This window comes from Vicugna pacos, chromosome 3 (assembly GCF_048564905.1).
Source record: "Vicugna pacos chromosome 3, VicPac4, whole genome shotgun sequence".
In the NCBI taxonomy this organism is placed as follows: domain Eukaryota; kingdom Metazoa; phylum Chordata; class Mammalia; order Artiodactyla; family Camelidae; genus Vicugna; species Vicugna pacos.
Genome location: NC_132989.1, coordinates 110,471,471 through 110,490,351, shown reverse-complemented (window position 1 = coordinate 110,490,351; position 18,881 = coordinate 110,471,471). Strand labels below are relative to the sequence as shown.

The window sequence follows — 18,881 nt, the reverse complement described above, 5'->3', positions numbered from 1 at the left end:
AAACCAAAACTCTCTTATTTATAAAGGACCTGTCATTTTCACCAGTTACCAATGTGGGAGTAGAAGTAGACTGATGGGAAATGGGTTCGGTTTGATTCGCTGCATGTTCTATTTGGCTGTAGAGCACATCAAATACACCCTCTGAGACACTCGCATGCGGAGGCGTCAGCTCCCCTGTGCTGGCTACGCCTTCCTCGAACTTGACCTTCAAAGTAAGGGCTTAGGCCCCAGCAGGGCAGGTCATTCAGAAATGCAGAGTGTATGCCGTACGCCACTGAAGAACAGGTTGAAATGCTAATTGAATTCAGGTCCTCCCCTCTGTGTCCACAGGCGTGGAGCTTCTTTGTGACAGAGATGTAGACATGGCCACTCGGGTCCAGGACTTGCTGGAGTTTCTCCATGAAAAGCAGCAGGAACTGGATTTAGCAGCTGAGCAGCATCGGAAGCACCTGGAGCAGTGCGTGCAGCTGCGCCACCTGCAGGCTGAAGTGAAGCAGGTAAACAGACAGCTGGATGGAGAGCCAGGCCCGGGGACCCAGTTGACAAGCACACGCTGTGTGTTCTTCTGGTAATTCGGACACGTACACATTGGAGGAGATTATCCCGGGTCAGAACACAGCTGTCCTGATACTCAGTACAACACACACCCTAACACAGCCACAGCTAGTGGGTAAAAATCAAGCCAGTGCCTGGACCGCTGTGTGTTTATGCTGCAGTGGAAAAGCCTTCGTCACCCAGCAGGTGGACCACTTGAGAGCACCCTCCATTTAGCTTATTTTGTTATTGGTGGTCTCTTGCTTCAAACCCTGAGCACATTGCTTTCTGGGCTAAATAACTGTTAAGATTTATTTTTGCCTAGTAAGACTATTATCAGTCTGGGCAGGATCACAGGCTGTGTATGGCTGTGGTCTTCTCGTGTCAACAGGATGCTGTACTGCCACATCCCAGACAGCAGAGCAAAATAGAAAGGGAACATTTGGAAGAGATTGTTTTTGGCTCAATGCCTGTGGGATTCCATGTGTATGTATATGTAGCATGTCTGTAACATTTTATCTCATGAGCAGGGAACCATGAAAGTACAGCTTTATGAGATACTGGTAGATGCACAGAAAAGTGTGTGTTAGTTTGATTGGAGGGGACTGAATGGTCGCAAAATGGCTGTCATAGCCCCAACTATCACCTCCACATTCCAGGTATCAGGGAGGGGAAAGCTTAACAGGAAAGAGGCAGCACCCGGATCAAAAAAGAAATGAGTTCCCCAAATCCCCCAGAAGCTCCTGCTTTGATCTCAGTGGCTAGAATTGTATTGTATCTGCAACCAAGCTATCATCAGAGCTGAGAAGTGGCTTTGTTTTAAGTTCCTTCCAGAAGTTGGGATTTTCTGAGTAAAGGAGATGAGGAAAATAGGTGTTGGGTAGGTAACTAGCAGGTTCTGCCACAAATGACTGCCCAGAATGACCTTCTACAATCTCTGTGGCTTCCAAAGTTAGGACTGACTTACCATTTTGTGATGCTGAGAATCTGGTGGTTTGACCCCAGCACTGGAGCACAGCTGAATTCATTCTTTGCTTATTACGCTGTGTTAACACTGATGCTAAAGTGGAAAATATGTTAGTGAAATAAAATAGTTCCCTTATCAAGTAGTTTGCTAATTCTGCATGTTCATAAGGACTAAATAGGAATGAAAAGTATTTTTCTTTTTTCTTTTTTTTTTGTATTTTTCTTGATTGTCAGGAAATTCTTTGCAGCGGTAAGTTTTCTAGCATGTGGTCCTCAATCTCTTTTGACCTGTGGACTCGCAGTCAATCTACTGGACCCTCCACCTTTTTCAGCTCACACTTGAAACTAAAAATGACAGAATTAAATTTAAAATGCAGCCCTTGTGATCAGATACCACTGGCGGGTAGCAGGCTGTTGTCGGTAGGATCATGAGGAAGCAGGACTTCACAGCTGACGTGAGCGCGCTCGGACCTCTGCACTGCTGGTCTGTAGGATGGATGCCCCGAGGTAGGGCTGATACTTGGAGCTCCCATGTTGTGTTTCAGGTCCTGGGCTGGATTCGCAATGGGGAGTCGATGTTGAACGCTGGGCTCATCACGGCCAGCTCGTTGCAGGAGGCGGAGCAGCTGCAGAGGGAACACGAGCAGTTCCAGCATGCCATCGAGGTAAGGATGCTTGGCCTCACTTTCTAGCCTCAGGACCAGCCTGTTAAGTCCCCTCCCGTGGCACTGACCCGGGGAGCCAAATGGGGTTCAGTAGGTTCTGAAATGGCCATGCTTACAAACCTACAGTTTATCACAGGAGGAGGAAGTGGTCTGGTGATGCAGTGAAGTGAGGTTGTGCATGCCTGCCAGGGCAGCCTCACTGCAAGGGCCCCAGAGGCTAGGGGTGGCTCCTGCTGTCCCCCTGCCAGCAGGATGCACCTCCCCCATCAGGAACAGCTCGACTCCAGGGAGCCCAAGCTGGGGTCTTGGTGGAGGCTTTTTATGTTTTGGGAGGTCTCACAGGCACATTGCTGCTACATAACCAGCCTCGGAAAATGCAGGGCACTCGGGGTGGCTCATCAGGACTGGGTGCAAATCACCAGTTCCCTGTTATGATAAACAGTGCTCTGCACAGGGCTCCCCCGATCCTGGACAAAAGCAGCGTCACGCATCAGAGGGTTTTGTGCCTTGACGGGGTCAGTGCTGTGCCGGGACTTCAGCAGGACACCTCGGGCCAGTTCCAGGCTCCCTCAGGTTCACTCTCATGGCGTTTAGACCAATTATTTTTAGAGTTTTTGAGGGTTGGGGGAAGGGGCAGTTCATAGTTATGATGCGTGGTCTCAAAGTAAAGTGAAGGGAAAAAAGAGTAGTTGATTGCAGAAAACTTGTTTCCTGCTCTGTTATACATGTATTCTCAGCCGAGATGGAGACCGCAGAAATTTACTCCTTGAATTAATTTATTCTCTACTCAGTGCCAGTGAACACACATTAACACTTCTTCTTGAAGCCCAGACTCTGGGCATCTTTTGAAAATTGTCCACTGTGCCAGGTGCCTTCTAGTCCTGAAATCACCAGTGCACGTCACTGGTCTGGGTAAAGGGTAGGATTATACTGGGTACAGTGTTTTATGGGATCACTTGTACCTTTTTAGGTGAAATGCAAAAGTTTGCTTTAAAAAAAAAAAAAGATCTGTGTCCAGAGACCTATCGCCCTGCTGCCGGCTGCCCGCCGGGTGCTCTGGTTTCCCTGAGTGGGCCTGGCCTCAGCCCTTCACGAAGCTTCCAGAGAGGGTGTGTGAGCCGGAGGTCTTCCAGGACCGGTCGGGTTATTCTGATAGATTCGCTGTGTGGCATGGACCTCCCGGGAACACAGTTGGTTCATTCTTAGCTTTTAAGTATGTTTCTCTCTCTCTCTCTTTTTTTTTTTTTTTAAATCAAAAGTTCTTGAAAACTTTTTACTGGAGTCCAAAGTTGAAAGTAAAAATGAAATAAAGAGCATTCACTTCAGCCACCTTTTTCTCCACTTATTCATGAGCCTCTGGCTACTATTATAAGAAGGCTCAATAGGAATAATAAACTTGGAACATTTCAACAGCTTTTTGGGAATACTGGCTGCTAAGGGTTTTTCCTGCTATTTCTCAAAAGGCTGAAACCCCACAACCAGATCCTTTCTGAAAAGTCTTACCGCATTTCATCCTTCATTGGGTAAATATAAACACAGTTGTTGCCAAGCATCAAAACTTTTTCCTTACTAACCTGTCTCCTGTGTTGTTCAGAGTGTCCTAATGAGTATTAACTGAAGTTGTTTCCATGAAAGCGAGCAGAACAGAAGAACCACGGCCTTCCCAGTTCCTTCCCAGTATGTGCGTGTCACCCCCGCTGACAAGCCTTCCCCGTTGTCTCCCTCTCCTTAGAAGACACACCAGAGTGCACTGCAGGTGCAGCAGAAGGCAGAAGCCATGCTGCAGGCCAACCACTATGACATGGACATGATCAGGGACTGCGCCGAGAAGGTGGCCTCCCACTGGCAGCAGCTCATGCTCAAGATGGAAGACCGGCTCAAGCTGGTGAACGCGTCCGTCGCCTTCTACAAGACCTCAGAGCAGGTAGGGGGCCCACCGACGGTTCCTTCTGAGCCCGGATTCATCGGACAACTGGGTTGTTAACCCACTGGTCATTACTGAACTAGTCAATCCTAGTCAATCAGAGAAAAGCAGCCTTCTAGAATCAAGATGGTTTTTGCTTACCTTCCACACCAAGGAATAATGGGTTGGAAAGGATCTGAGGAGACAGCCCTTTTCCTCTCATTTAAATATATGGCCTGACCCAGGGAAGAGAGAGACAGGAAGTTCAGCTTTTATTTTGTCCTTGTTCTGAAAGGCCTGGCTACCCTGAGCCCAACCTGTGTCCTTCCGACAGCCCTGGTCCTCAGGCCGGCACTTGTTGCCTGAGGTTGGCCTGTGCTGTCAGCTGCCGGGCGGTCCCTCTGAGCCTGGAACTCTCTCCTGCCGCAGGTCTGCAGTGTCCTCGAGAGCCTGGAGCAGGAGTACAAGAGAGAAGAGGACTGGTGTGGAGGGGCCGACAAACTGGGCCCCAATTCTGAGACGGACCACGTCACCCCCATGATCAGCAAGCACCTGGAACAAAAGGAAGCGTTCCTGAAGGTACAGGGCTGGCTTTCCGGGTGCGGGGGCCCCACTGAGCGGTGGACGCAGGCCCCAGGGCTTCACTGAGAGGGTAGAGCGTCGGGTGTCAGTCAGTGGTCCTCCCACAGCCCTGCGCAACGCTCCCCTTGGGTGGAAAGTGATGGGGGTGACACTGTATCAGTAATAAGTTAGTTGATTAAAGAAGACCTGGAAGTCTTCCTCAGCTGTGATTTACACGGTTCTAGTTTTCACAGAGAAAGAGCTAGGTAGACATCTGAGTACATAAAGAATGAGTGAAAGTCACACTGCCAGATGACTCCGAACAGACACACAAGGGTGATCTGGTGAAATAAAAATGCCTAGAGCTTAACATAATCTTCCTTTGAAAATTCAGCCTCTTTAGGAATAGACTATCTTGGAACACGTTTGAGCCCAGTGTAGACACAAAGCAAGGACACCTCTTGTGGTTCACAGGATCGGTACTAATACCTCCTCAGGCCCTATTTCCTGCAAGAGACGTTTAATTCCGTTCAGGCCAGGCTGGAAGTTTTAACTCTGAGAAGCTTTAAGTGAGGAGCTTTTCAAGCCTGCTTTGCCATCTATACATGCAGGCACGCGAAAGTCACTGCGGTGCTTCGCAGCAGTTACATTTTTAAAGGCCGTCACAATGTTTAGAAATGCTGACACTGAATAGCTTCCACATTGTGTTCTTTCACTTGTGACAAAGATCTTCTGAGGTTCTGCTGGTTGCCACTCAGACCTGTTAAACACAGGTGTGGTGTCGACTTTTCATAGCTGCTTAATCTAGTTTAGTTTTCCTCAGTGCTCCAGCATCCCCGCCTCGCCAGCACCGTTTCCTGTTACACGTAATAATCTGTTTCATTTCTGAAGATGATGTCTGTCCTGAGAGAGTTATGGTTTAGTCTAGGAGAATCAACTGTAACTCTTTGAAAATTCTTATCTAGTAACTTATTATGAGTTTCCACCACAGAGATTTTCTTTTTAAGCAAATCAAGGTGGGGAAGCAGTTGGAGCTTCCCGGAGTCTTAGTTGTAACTATTCCAGACAGGACTTGAAAGCCCCCCTCCTTGTCACTGCTGCTTAAGTTTACGAAACATTGACCGCTGTTGGGATGTTCTGAGTTGGAGTCATTAGGATTTGCCTCTTTCTCTGGACTCCATTTAGTTTAAAACAAAATTGAATACTACTTAGTTAATATAATTAAGAAAAATAGATTAAACTATAAAATATAGATCATCACAGACCTGTTCAGATTCCTTCCTTCAACTAGGATTATGTATTCAGTGTATCGGATATCTTTAAACTTTTTAATTATGTAAGTTTAAAAATGCATACAAAAATTGAGAGAATGGATACTGAACCCCCGTGTACTTTCAGCTTTAATTACCAACATGTGGACATATGCCCACCTCTACCGGACTATTTTATATTCTAGATATTATATCCTTTTATTTGTAAATACTTCTGTATGTATCTAAACATATTCTATCTTTCTAAAACCATTCTATAACCATAATACCATTATTAGATGGTTTTTTTGGAATACTATTTTACTAATACTATTGAAAACATATGGCATGTAAGCCACACTTTTGCACGATTAAAAAGTTGAACAGGATATTTAACATGTTGGTTGATTGATTACAAAAAGATCTTGATGGCTGAGAATGAGAGAATGAATTTATGAATAAAATCTTAATAGGAAAAATGTAGAGTTTAGATCTTTTAAAAATTTTTTTAATTTTATCTTTTTATTGGAGTACCACCATTATTAGACCTTAAACATTAACAGTAACTCTTATATAAAATCCAGCAGTGTTCAAATTTCTCTGTCCCATAAAATGTGACTTTATATGTGTTTTTAATCAAGATTGAAACAAGACCCATGCACTGATTTGGTTTGTCTCTTAAACCTCTTTTAGTCTAAACCCTCCCCTCCCCTTTCATTACCATTTATTAATTGAAGAAATAAGTTGTTCGTACTGTGGAATTTCCCTCATTCAGCATTTGGCAGTTGCATCACGTGGAGTCATTTACACCATCATGGATTCTCTGAATTCCCCTTCGTTGGGTGGAGGTTCAGGCTTGAGTGAGAGGGCTGGGGGCACTTGGCGCACCTGGTGGCGGTGCTTGTCCCTCCGGCGGCCTTGCATCAGGATGCGCAGGTCCGTTCTTTCTGCCCCTGTGATGTGAGGGCTTCAGCCGTGGTGAGTCCACTTCGCCCGCTGTGTCCCTCCCCAGCGGCCTTCACTGACCAGGCTTAGTAGCCACGGGTGATGCTGTTTCAGTAGGAATTGCAGAATGGGGATATTCTGTCATTCCTTCTGCCTTGATTAGCTAGAATTATTCCCTCCTCGGCTCTCTGGTGACTCTCAAAAAGAGTTTGTCCGAAACAGGTGGGATAAATGCTTGATTCTTTCCCTTTATTTATGATTTTCAGAGTAATGAGCTTGTTGCCCTATAAACTTCTGCACATGATTTTTTTTTTAACTGTCATCCTGGATTTTAATGTATTTGATGTGTTTCAATCAATCACAGTCATTTGTCTTTTTCTATTCAACTTGTCCCACTCGTGGGAGCCCCTGCAGGTCAGGTTGGCTCAGATACCCTTTTGATGTAACCCCAGTGGTCTTCACGACTTCCTTGCTGTTTGATGTGACAGCTTACTTCAGACTTATCAGTAGAGACTCATGATGTATTTTTCCCCTAATTAAAAAAAGAAAAAAGTATCCCAACTTCGTCTACTGAAAAGGCCTGGAAACGATGGCCAGCCCAGAGATAATGCTCATCCCTGGTGCCCAGACTGTGGCCTCTCAGTACCGTTCACCACAAGAAGGGGACTGAGCTCCCTAAGGAAGAGACTGATTCCAGGTCTGGGCTAGGAAATGTGCAAGATATTTCCAATTCTAATATAATTAAAGGATTTTTTTCCTGAAGTATTTTCATGTTTATATCCCTCATCTCTTACATAAAACTCTTATTTTTTGATACATTAATGAAATTCCTTATTTGGTCTATAAACACGTAGTATCAGCTTTCTGTTACCACAGAAGCACCACCTGGGAAACCACCCCCACAGATTCAGTGGCGTAAACCAAGGGTAAGCAAACCGAGGGCTAAACCTGCCCACTCCCAACCACGTATCATCTGCAGCAGGTCCAGTGGTTACAACAGAGAGATGGAGACTGCATGACTCGGAGAGCGGGAAGTATTTCCTGTCTGCCCTTTATAGAAATCCAGGTTCAGTGTAGCTGGATCCTTTGACTCACAGTTTCTCCCAAGTCTGCGATGAGGGTGTTGGCCAGGGACACGGTCACCTCAAGGCTTGCCTGGGGAAGGGCTTCACTTCCCCTCTGGCTGCAGGCCAGTGGTCACCCTCAGTCCCCTGCCACCTGGACCGCTCCATGGGGCAGCTCCCAAAACAGTAGCTAGCTTCATCAGAGCAAAGGCTCCAAGATTTTTTTTTTTTCAATAGAAATAGGATTTAACTTATGTATTCTCCAGGCCACAAGTTGGCCAGCTGAACGCTTGAGGTTAAGATGCATGTTGGAGCCATGTGACGTTGTCATCCACATGCACTGAAGACACACGTCTGTGATAAGTCCCTTGAACACGTTGCTCTGCATTGTTCCTTAGGCTTGCACACTTGCTAGGAGGAACGCAGACGTCTTCCTGAAGTACCTGCACAGGAACAGCGTGAACATGCCTGGGATGGTGACACACATCAAAGCCCCGGAACAACAAGTGAAAAGTGAGTATAACTCGGAGGCAGCGGACTGATGGCCGTGGGAGGAGCTTGACAAGACGTGTTCTGAAATCTCGGCCCAGGGCTCCATTTTAAATGTCCATTTCATATTATTAATGTTCTCATCAGTTACCTTAGGTTAATAATAAAATATTAAACAAATATATAGATTGGTAATTTATTGAATAAAGTGGAAGAACGTAAATGGAGAAAATGCCGCATTCAGGATGATACTTGTTGGCACTCAGTGTTCTGTTGAAAGTAAGTGAAAATATAAATCCAGGGGTAAAATGAAAATTGGAATTATCTACAGGCCAAATATTTTTAGAAGTTTAACCCACAAAAATTATATACCCATTTCATTGTTGTATGTATTAACAGTTTTGTATACTTAAAGCATCGTTAATAAAAGCAAGTTGCAAAAAAATATTATATACATGGGTATCATTTGAGCTTAAAAACCTTCAAAAGCATACACACACTTAGGTGCCTGTAAATGCATAGAAAAAGACCTGGGAACATTTATACTAAACTGTAGGTAGGATTGGTACAGGTGGAAGTTAAGAAGACTGATAATTTTTATTCTGTAGAATTCTGATTGAGTATTTGCAGAGAAAATGCATCCAGGTGATATATTGTTTTTAAAGTTAATTTAATCATATTTTTTTTTTACAAGTTCCATGAAAATGGAGCCTCAGAAAGTGATGGGAGTTGTTTACAACACTCTTGAAATCCAGGCAGTTTTTATCAGCTGGAATCCTCACCCTGAGCCTCAGAGCCAGTCCTAAATAGATGAGGGGACACAGATCACACAGCCTGCACACCTAGAGCTGAGTTTAATAGGAAAAAAATGTGCAATAACCAGTTAACAAATGATTCATCTTAGACTTTTTTTGGAAACAATAGGATTGGCAGAAACTTTCTACGTTACTTTCTACTCCCGGTTCATCTGATTCACCTGTTCGTCATCACAGGCTAGTTCTTGGTCACACCAGTACATCCTTTGAGCTCTGCAGATGAGATACATAGCTGTTAATCAGCGAGCTTCTCTCTCAGGACAGTAAGGGACTAACCAGAGCAGCTGTTTTCCAGCAGGAGCAAGGCTTCATGGATGACAGGCTATTCAAGCTGGTGATCAGTGCACTTGACTCATTTCATATAAAAATCATTTCCTTTCTCCTGTTTCTCAGTGTTGCTTTTGGTTGTTGGTTGTAATCTGTTTCCTCTGATCAGAGGTGTTACGATCCTTTCTGGGTTGTACTAGTTTGCTGGGTGTGTGCGTGTGCAAAGGAAAGCGTGTTCCACATGCTCACTCACTACATGGTCCTTACGCTTTGCTGCTGTTGATCACAGTGGTGGAGGCTATGAAGAATTTTTTTTATATGTCCTGTTTCTCTTACTGTCTGCTTGGGGGTGCAAGGTTTGTGTGTGGGATAATGCAGTAAGTCCTTGTCAAGGTGATGATGCCAGAAGAGACACTGTGACCCCAGAGGCATCGGGAGCTTGAGGAAGCCCAGGTGGTCTCCAGCCCTCATCCCAAGAGGGCAGTTGTCACACTGCCTGGCTGCTCACCTGCCGGGGATCAGTCCTACCCCAAACAGAGGCTGTGGAAATAAGAGACTAAAAAAACTTATACTGATTTTTGTTTGTGATTTTTTTTTTTAAAGTACAGTCAATCAGAATGTGTCAGTTTCTGGCGTACAGCACAATGTCCCAGTCTTGCATATACATACATGTATTTGTTTTCATATTTTTTCTGTTAAAGGTTATTACAAGATACTGAGCATAGTTCCCTGTACTATACAAAAGAAACTTTTTAAAATCTATTTTTATATATAGTGGCTAACATTTGTAAATAACAAACTCCCAAATTTATCCCCTCCCACCCCCTTCCCCCGGTAGCCATAAGATTGTTTACTATGTCTGCAAGTCTGTTTCAGTTTTGTAGATGAGTTCATAGAGTCTTTTTTTTTTTTTAAGTGATATCGTATGGTATTTTTTCTCTTTCTGGCTTACTTCATGTAGAATGACAATCTCTAGGTCCATCCATGTTGCTGCAAATGGCATTATTTATTCTTTTTTATGGCTAAGTAGTATTCCATTGTAGAAATATACCACAACTTCTTTATCCAGTCATCTGTGTGATGTTTTCATTTAAGTGTTAACTTAATTTTTTGATGGGCTTCAAATTTCAGTCTTAATTTGTTTCACGAAACGAATCCGCTTTTTCAGTGAAGCAGAGTAAGGCGGCAGGACCGCTGAGCTGGCAGGAAATTCTGCATGTAGACTCCTGTTCTCACAAAGCCCTGAGCCTCTGAGGAACTCATCAGATGTTTGTGGAAAACTTAATATTTTTAAAGTTTTCCAATAAAGTTAAATTCTAGGTACCATTTATTTGATTTGCAAAATTCAGTCTGGGGAAACTTTTTCTAAAGGTTTTTTTTTTTGTAATATATTTACTTTATAAACTTCTGGAGTGAAACAGACTCACTGTAAAGAATTTTTAAGATGGAAGATGTGTATAAATTACCTAATTGTATCTTCCACTCACCCATTCGGTTTTGGATTTTTTTGGGGTTTTTTTTGTTTGTTTGTTTGTTTGTTTTTAACCAAGATGCAACCATATTCCCCTGTAATTTGCTTCTTTCACTTAGTAATAATCTTAGTCGTCTTTTTATGTCTGAATTTAGAGATCTGCTCTGTTACTTTTAATGTCTAGTGTAGTGACTTTGTAATTGATTAACCTGACCCCTAATCCATGGGCCGGTACCTGCCAGCTTTTCCACACAACACCTCAGTGTTTGTGTGCCTGTGTACAGACCGTGTTGAGAGCTTGTGCAAGTGCCATACCCCTGAAAGGTAAATTCCTGGTCCGAGGGTATGCACACTTCAGTGTCATTACCTGTTGCCAGATTACTCTCTGCAGAGGCTGTGCTCCATTTGGTTTTTTTTTTTTTTTTTAATTTGCCTTTCTAGCTTCATGCTACTCAACTTCGTGTTCTTCCCTCTCCTAAGGGTTTATGTTTTTGGTTTTGTTTTTAAAACCCTTTGTTTTCTTCTAGGACCCCACTATTTTGACTGACATCTTTTAAAGCATACTAAATTCCTTCTCCAGGGAAGTTCTAACGGTCTTGCACAAAATATCTAACAGTGGTGTTTTACCAGCCATTGTCAGATCCCTCCAGCAGGGGGCGCAGTAGCATGTCCCGCTGACCCAACTGACCATTAGAGGCCAACCTTAAGCATCTTGATTGTAGGATAGAAACTGGGGTCGGGGACTAAGGAGAGGTCTGACTGACATGCGTGTTGAGAACACTGGGCAGGTGAGCCGTGCAGCTGAGTGTTTGATACTGTCTTGCAATGGCATTTGCATTGAAAGTCTTTCAGTAAAAATAAGTGGGATTTTCCAGGTGTTTTTGTTGACTGCAAGCACCAACATACGGCTTTCTCTTTCCTCTATCAGATATCTTGAATGAGCTCTTCCAGCGGGAGAACAGGGTATTGCACTACTGGACCATGAGAAAGAGGCGGCTCGACCAGTGCCAGCAGTACGTGGTCTTCGAACGGAGCGCCAAGCAGGTCAGCCCCGGCCCGGGCCTCCCGGCACCCTCCTCCCTGGGTTAGGCCTCCATCCTCAGACGGGCAACTTCTGAAGTTTCAGCAGATTGAGAGCCACTTTCTAGTGATCGAAACAACCTCACCTTTTACTTAACAGTTTGTCTTAAAAAGAGAACCCCACAACCTCGTAAAAGTGTCACTCGGTGATTTTTGCACTCAACACGTGTGCCCTCAGTGCTCCCCATGGCCGGCACCTCGTGCTTCAGACCCACGGCGAAGGACAAATGGTCATGATCACGTTGAGTTAAAGTCCGTGTGGAATCTTGGTTCTGGGCTTGTGTAAATTCTATGGTGGGCAGTTTTTTTATGTTGCCGTATTTGTATTTTCAAGATAGAATTTTGTTTTCCAGGTAAATTGAGCTAAAATTAGGTAAGAAATGTGGAGAATTTCTGCTAGTTCAGTATAGTCAAAAAAGGTTCGTGCATTTGGCTGAGGCAGAGGCCTCAGTGGGGTGCATGTGCAGTGTCCTCTTCTGAAGTTACTTTGGAATCAGGGGCTTCTGCCTGGATTGTCTGTCATGGAAGATCATTTTAGGGTAGAGTCTATCTGATCCTAACTTGAACACAAAGATGTCTGTCACTTGTGGCCTTAATTAACAGTAGCATAAGAATGTGTAAATTGTGAGTCTGGAACTCGAAGGGGCAGGAGGGAGTTGAGGGGAGGCTTGTTCTTGGGACCCCGTGAGCCCCCTGGCGTCCCCTGCATCACAGGGACCTCTCAGAGCCGTTGGTCCCGGGTGACCCCATCTGACCTGCACTGTCTTCTGGGTCTACCTGGACTCTGGCGTGTGCCTGGCGCAGAGTAGGCACTTGATAAAGCCGGGTTGGCCCACGGCAGACCGCACGCTCCTCAGCACAGCGTCCCCACTTGGAGAGCGCATTTTGTCCCAGCTTGGTAAGCATCAGCCCCGAGCTAGGCGGCCTGCTCCCCGAACTTCTCAGTTTCCCAGGGCGTCAGCAGGAGACCACGGACCCCGGACGCGGCCTCTCCCACCCTGGCTGACTGGCCCAGGTGCAGTCATCAGATTCCCAGCAGGAGGGACAAGCAGGGGTGTATTTTAATGTCTAGGTTCCGTTTTCTTAACATTTTATTTAAAGGTAATCCAACCACACTTCAGATTTATGGGGGCCTGATTTTATTCCTGATTAGAGATTATATCATCATCTTTTCTCATGCCTTTATTATCTCTCTGTTGAAAGATGAAGAGTCATTCAGCTACAGAGAACAAAACTGTAAATAATTCCTTTGATGGAGACAAATAATGAAACGTGCAGTTGTTTTTTCCTAAAGTCCGCTCATTTGCCAAAAATAAAATCATTCAGTTCATGCCATTACAGACGATGCCCTGTCAGCCCTGTGGCCCTACTGGGTGCTGGTCTGTCCTGTAGCAGCAGTTCCACAGGAAGTGGCTTCTAGCAGACCCATCTTGGTGGTCGCAGGCTGACTTGCAGTTTTCAGGGTGGTGCCCTGAGGTTATTGGTGGGGATGTGGCAGGTGACTTCCAGCTGCTCCCCGGGGCTGTCCGAGCCCACATCCCTTATCTCCACCTCTGAATGTTGGCTTTTAGTCCAGGGCTTGTTCTTGTTTCTCTCTCCTTATCTGTTGCCATTGGTGTCTCCTGGCCCTGACCTCATTTCTGGTCTCCAGATTTACGGCCCCAGCTCCCTCCTTGCTTCTCTCGACTTAAGCCTTAACGAAAGCAGATCTGGACTCAGGACTCCCCCCCCTGCCTGATTCCTACCTTTCTCTCACCTGTCCACCTTCACCCCCTCCCTGGGGCCCAGTGTGGCCTGTCTGCCCTCTCTCCGCCCCTCCAGAGCCATCACAGGAGACAACCCAGTGTGTCCTGCCTGCACCTCTGAACCGGTGTGCTGACTGGTGTTGCTTCTCCCACTCACTCTCCACTCCAGTCTCTCTTCCCCGCAGTCCCAGGCAGAAGTCCAAGATCCACCAGTGACAACCAAGGGCCCCTTACCATCCTCCGTAGCCTGCCCCTCAGCACACACCCCCTTTCCTCCCTAGCCCACCCCTTCTCAGCCTGCGGGCCCCTGCTTAGATTAGGCACCCTCGCTGGCCTCCCCACTCTCTCACTGGTCCTTTGTGCATGTTTCTTCCCAGTCACACTGGCAGGGCTGGAGCCTCTCCCACCCCCAGCCCCACACAGGCACGATTAGCTCTATGAACGGGAGAACTAGGGACCTTTGAATAAACTGAGCAAAATGGCTTTCTGCCTTGATTCAGTATCAGTGTCAACATTGTTTCGGAGACGGGATGGCCATGCTTGGGCGGGTGTAGCAAAAGTAAATTCCCAGCCAGGAAGCCGCATGGTAAGTAACCCGGCTCGGTGCTTTCGTTTTTGTTTTTTCTTCTAAAATGCCATCAAATGCGTGACATCTGAAAGAGACAGTGATATTTCTGTTCCAACAGCAGCAAATCGCAGCGGATGACTCAGTTTACAAAGGGCAGATAGAAAAATGTCTATGTTTTTGTTCTTTCTTTTTCCCATGGTATTGTTTTTTTAGATGTGTATGTTTACCAAAGTCTGATTTCACTTCAGAAAGGTGAAAACAGAAGAAAAAAATGGCTTCCATCTAAAAACAAAAGAACACATGAGTTAGACTGTCATTCTGGTTTTGTTGTAATCTGAGCCTGCCGGTCTCCTCCCAGGTGTGGTCAGCTCTCTGCTACAGCTGGGAGATTAAGCCACATCTCCTGCCTGTGTCTCCCAGTGCGCATTTATGCATATGGGGGCCCTCTGCAGGAGCCCCCAGAAAGCAAATAAAGTGGACACGCACCTGAATACTTGCTGAAGGCAGGGCTAGGAAAAAAGACCTGAAGTTACACATTGGAAAGCTGGAGATTTGCATCTGCTTTATTTTTCATTTTGTAGTTAGAACACCCCAGTAAGGGCCTAAAGTCCCAGGGACAGGAGCATCTCAGTGCTTTGTAATGGGTGGCCTTCAGGCCACCCCCTTACCCACACGGTCTCGGTGTTCTTCAAGGCGGCTGTTCGTTGTACTCAGAAACTCTCGAACTTGTTGCTGCCTAAGTGACCTGATCACAGTTTTCTAGAATGTCTTTTTTTCCTTTTAATTTCGGAATTAAGACACATGTTTGAGAAGCATGTCTCTCTCTGAGGGAGTGTTTGTTGATGTGTGCCAGCCCGGGCTCGTGACTTCACGTTTAAATGAGAGTCCGAGGCATCGGGACTCCCTGCCCTGGGTTCCACTGTGAATGCTTTTCCTCTCCTTCCCGCTCTAGGCTTTGGAGTGGATCCACGACAACGGGGAGTTCTACCTTTCCACGCACACCTCCACGGGCTCGAGCATCCAGCACACCCAGGAGCTGCTGAAGGAGCACGAGGAGTTTCAGATAACCGCGAAGGCAAGTGCACTGCTGTCCAGGGGCCCGGAGGTCTGCCTGGGTTTTTCCAGAATAGCCTAGAGCAGGACGCTTCCTGTAAATAAGGTATTGCTTTAAAATACTGCTTAAGAAACAAATACCTTATGGAATTGGAGGACCAGGGTGCGCCCAGTGGCCTGTTAGATGTGAACGCAGCGGTAATTCTAAAGCCTTCACACCTGTCCCGAGTCGTCCCTTCGTTTCTCTTTCCTGTCGTTCCTCTGATTCTTGCAGATGCCTCCTGCCTCCTTCCTCTGAGTTTTTCTTTCTTCTTTGTCCTTTCCATGATTCTTCCCTTCGTTTTCTGTCCATGTTCTTTTCCGAGGTGTTTTCCGAGTGCTTGCTGTTTTTAATGGAGCACCGGTGTTAGCAGCCTGACTTAGATGTATGGGGTGCGTGTTTTCTTCCCTTGCCTTTGGGCGATGAAAATCGTTGCGGTAGCATCGGGTCCAGCCTCCTGCATGAAGCTGCCTGTGTTTCGTAGTTGCAGAGTTTGGGTCGGTTAGCTCTCAGTGGCTGCTCATGAGTTTACAAAACTGGAGGCTTTTTCACTTTTCAGCTGAAATTCAAAATAGAATTAAATACATCCTTCTGGCACGTGTGCTGCATGTGACTGTATTTTTAAGCAGATATGTAAGAATTAACACAGTGATGTGAAAGTTTTCCAAATTAAAGTATACCCGGCAGAAGTTGGTTCCTTTTACCTCCAAACAATTTTGAGGCTTTCAGGCTTCCGTTCTCAACCTGTGGTGTTTTTGTTTTTCAAAGTTTTGAATATACATTCTTTGTACTATTTGCAGAAGTGCCTCTGTTTTGATGATCGATTTAAATTTTTAGAGAAAGTGGAAATTTATTCAAATTTTAGAGTGAGAAATAAATGATCAAGCTGGGTAATAATTTTGGTTAAAAGGAGGTGTTCCTAGGAAGTAAAATGATTGATTTTCTTGTGTGGCCCTTAACTTGGCTTTGGAAACAAATCAATGGGGACTTTTTAAATCATTTGGAATGACAGCAGCTCCTTTGTATTATGTTTATTAGTAGTTTTTTGTATTTTCTGTAGCAATTTCTGACTCATCCTGCTGGCCTTCCTGAGCCTCTTCTCCTGGTTGCCCCCCCCGCCCCCACCACCCTAGCCAAGCTGTTAAGTTTATTTGTTCAGCCTCTGAATGCTGGGCTGTGGGAACCCCTGGTTTCTATTCTGGAGGAGCACCCAGTCTTAGTGGGGCTGCAGACAGACTGACCACCGCGGGGCTCGATGGGGATACCTGGGGGAGGCCAGGACCACACCCAGAGGGGCCATGAGCACTCTGAGGGGCACCTACCCACCCCCTTGGTTGAGGGGAGCTGAGCTGTCCTGCCTCTGTAGGTAAGGAGCATGTCTTTCCTTTCCTCTAGATACAGCACACCTTTGGCTGTGTAATTCTCATTTTTGTTAATAGGTAGATAAAAAGTATAGTTATTCTCTGCGTTACATGATTTACATTTTTTTTAAAATGTCCTTGATTATGAAGATAGTGAGAAAAATCCTAAGATACCTCTCCAAGGTAGATTTAAGATGTGCCGCTTTTCACTGACTTAAATTTCCATCAATGTTCCACTCTGCAGACTGTGTACAGCCAAATAGTCCATTCACTGCACAACTCCAGGGGGCGCCATGCACACAGAATATAATGTGAACGTCACTGTCTAGAGCTGAGTAGCAGGGTAGCTCTGTTCCACCGTGGGAGCCTATACTAAAGGATTTCTCCATTATTCCTAAATTTCCCTTTTCCTCAAACTCAGGTTGTGGTTTTGGAAGAATGAACAGTAACAGGCTTATTTTCACCCTTACATTTTATTTAAAAATAAGCATCTAAAATCATAGGTGGCATCTGACCCTTATGTTTCCCAAATATACGGAATGGTTCCTTTCATTGGGTGTTTCATTGAATCAGTTTTGCTGACAGGAATTGGTAGATTTTGAAAAGAACACCTCTCACTTTTTTTTTTTTTCCTTAGCATTTTCCCCTTTGGTTTCTGGCTGCTTTTCTTTTAATCAGAAAGCACCTGCTTTGGTGCTTGGAGACGTCGTTTAGTTTTTCTTGTTGAAATGAAGTTCTTGCTCACCTTCTGTCCCCCTATCTTAGTGTCGTCTAAGAAGCCACTTTTATCATGTAGAGAATCCTTTGCTCTGATGTGGCTTCTTCCAGTCTGGTTGTTACATAATTAGTGTTGTAACATTTTTTGTGTTAGTGGAAATTAAGCCTCCCCGGACTAGCTAAGACATAGCTTGAGTCCTTTGCAACCTAAGGCAGTAATTTCTCAAAATGCTTTTGCAAGCACCACATGCACCCAGGCCACGGCATTTACTTAAAAGCAGGTATCTGTCCCCACCTGACATGTATTGACTTGGACTCTATAGGAGCGAGGCCTAAAAGGGAGCAAGTTTAGAAAGCTCCCTGGGTGATTTTTTTGCGTGCTGAAGCTGGGAACCCACTGCCTCACTAAGACTTTCTAAACTTCGTGCTTCTACCCCCATGGACACTGCATTCCCCATCTCCTGTGTCCCCAGCGCCAGATACCTTACGTTGCCAGGAAGTGCCCGAGACCATCGAATGTGCAGCCTTTTTGGGTTTCTGATTACCAGAGAGCTCGGCAAGTCTTTTGAGCATGTGGGCTTAAGCGTTCAGCCTGCCTTTGTTTTTCTCTAGTTCCTTGATTACACCTAAAGATGAGGTCGTTCAGATTAGAGTTTGTATACTTTTAAAATAAAAATCTGCTACCACTGCCCACCTAACATTGAAAAGACTGACCATGTCAGATGTTGGCAAGAAGAATAGGAACCCTCACATACCCTTGGTGGGAATGCCAAAGCATAGAACACCTGTGGTGTACGGTTTGGCAGGTTCCTAAAACTTTAATGATACACCTTTCATGGAGTCCTGCCATGTCCCTTCCTCCATACTAATCCAAGAGAGAGGGAAGCCAAAGAAGAGCCATACACACTGTGTGATTCGGTTTATATAAAGGTCTGGAAACGCTGTTATCTGTAAATGACAGAAAACAGATCAGTGGCTGCTTGAAGACTGTGGTCTCAACAGAAATCTCTAGAAAGTAGTATTTCTTCCAATCAGAGTGTGGACCTTATGCATCAGGATTGACTAGAAGGGCTTATTGTAAAATTCAGTCTTAAGTTCCCGCTTATACAGAAGTTGGTTAGAAAGAAGAACTTGAATAGTGCAGAGTAAGCACAGTTTTGAAAACAGGCATGTTTGCTCTACTCAGGTTTTGCTTGTTGGGTAGTGGGCATGTGGTAAGATGACTGATGGCCTGATTTAAGAGTACAGGGCAAAAGGAGAAAGAAAAATTACGTAAGTTCATTGAGGCTCTTTTTTCGTATAAAATCTGAGATAATAAAACTTCAGAATTTGTAAAGGAAAAAAATAAATAAATAAAAGAAAAGAAAAATCTGCTTTCATAACAATC

At 45.1% G+C, this 18,881-nt stretch overlaps 1 protein-coding gene across 3 annotated transcripts in view; it reads left to right on the top strand.

The window, feature by feature from the left end:
- Positions 1–18,881, top strand: part of TRIO (trio Rho guanine nucleotide exchange factor) — a 330,020-nt gene that overhangs the window by 205,219 nt on the left and 105,920 nt on the right. For all 3 annotated transcript variants that reach the window (XM_072958843.1, XM_072958845.1, XM_072958844.1), the window contains exons 15-21: positions 331–497; positions 2,046–2,165; positions 3,898–4,089; positions 4,498–4,647; positions 8,287–8,401; positions 11,859–11,974; positions 15,276–15,398. In XM_072958843.1, coding sequence (XP_072814944.1) covers positions 331–497; positions 2,046–2,165; positions 3,898–4,089; positions 4,498–4,647; positions 8,287–8,401; positions 11,859–11,974; positions 15,276–15,398 — 983 coding nt within the window. The remainder of the gene's footprint in view (positions 1–330; positions 498–2,045; positions 2,166–3,897; positions 4,090–4,497; positions 4,648–8,286; positions 8,402–11,858; positions 11,975–15,275; positions 15,399–18,881) is intronic.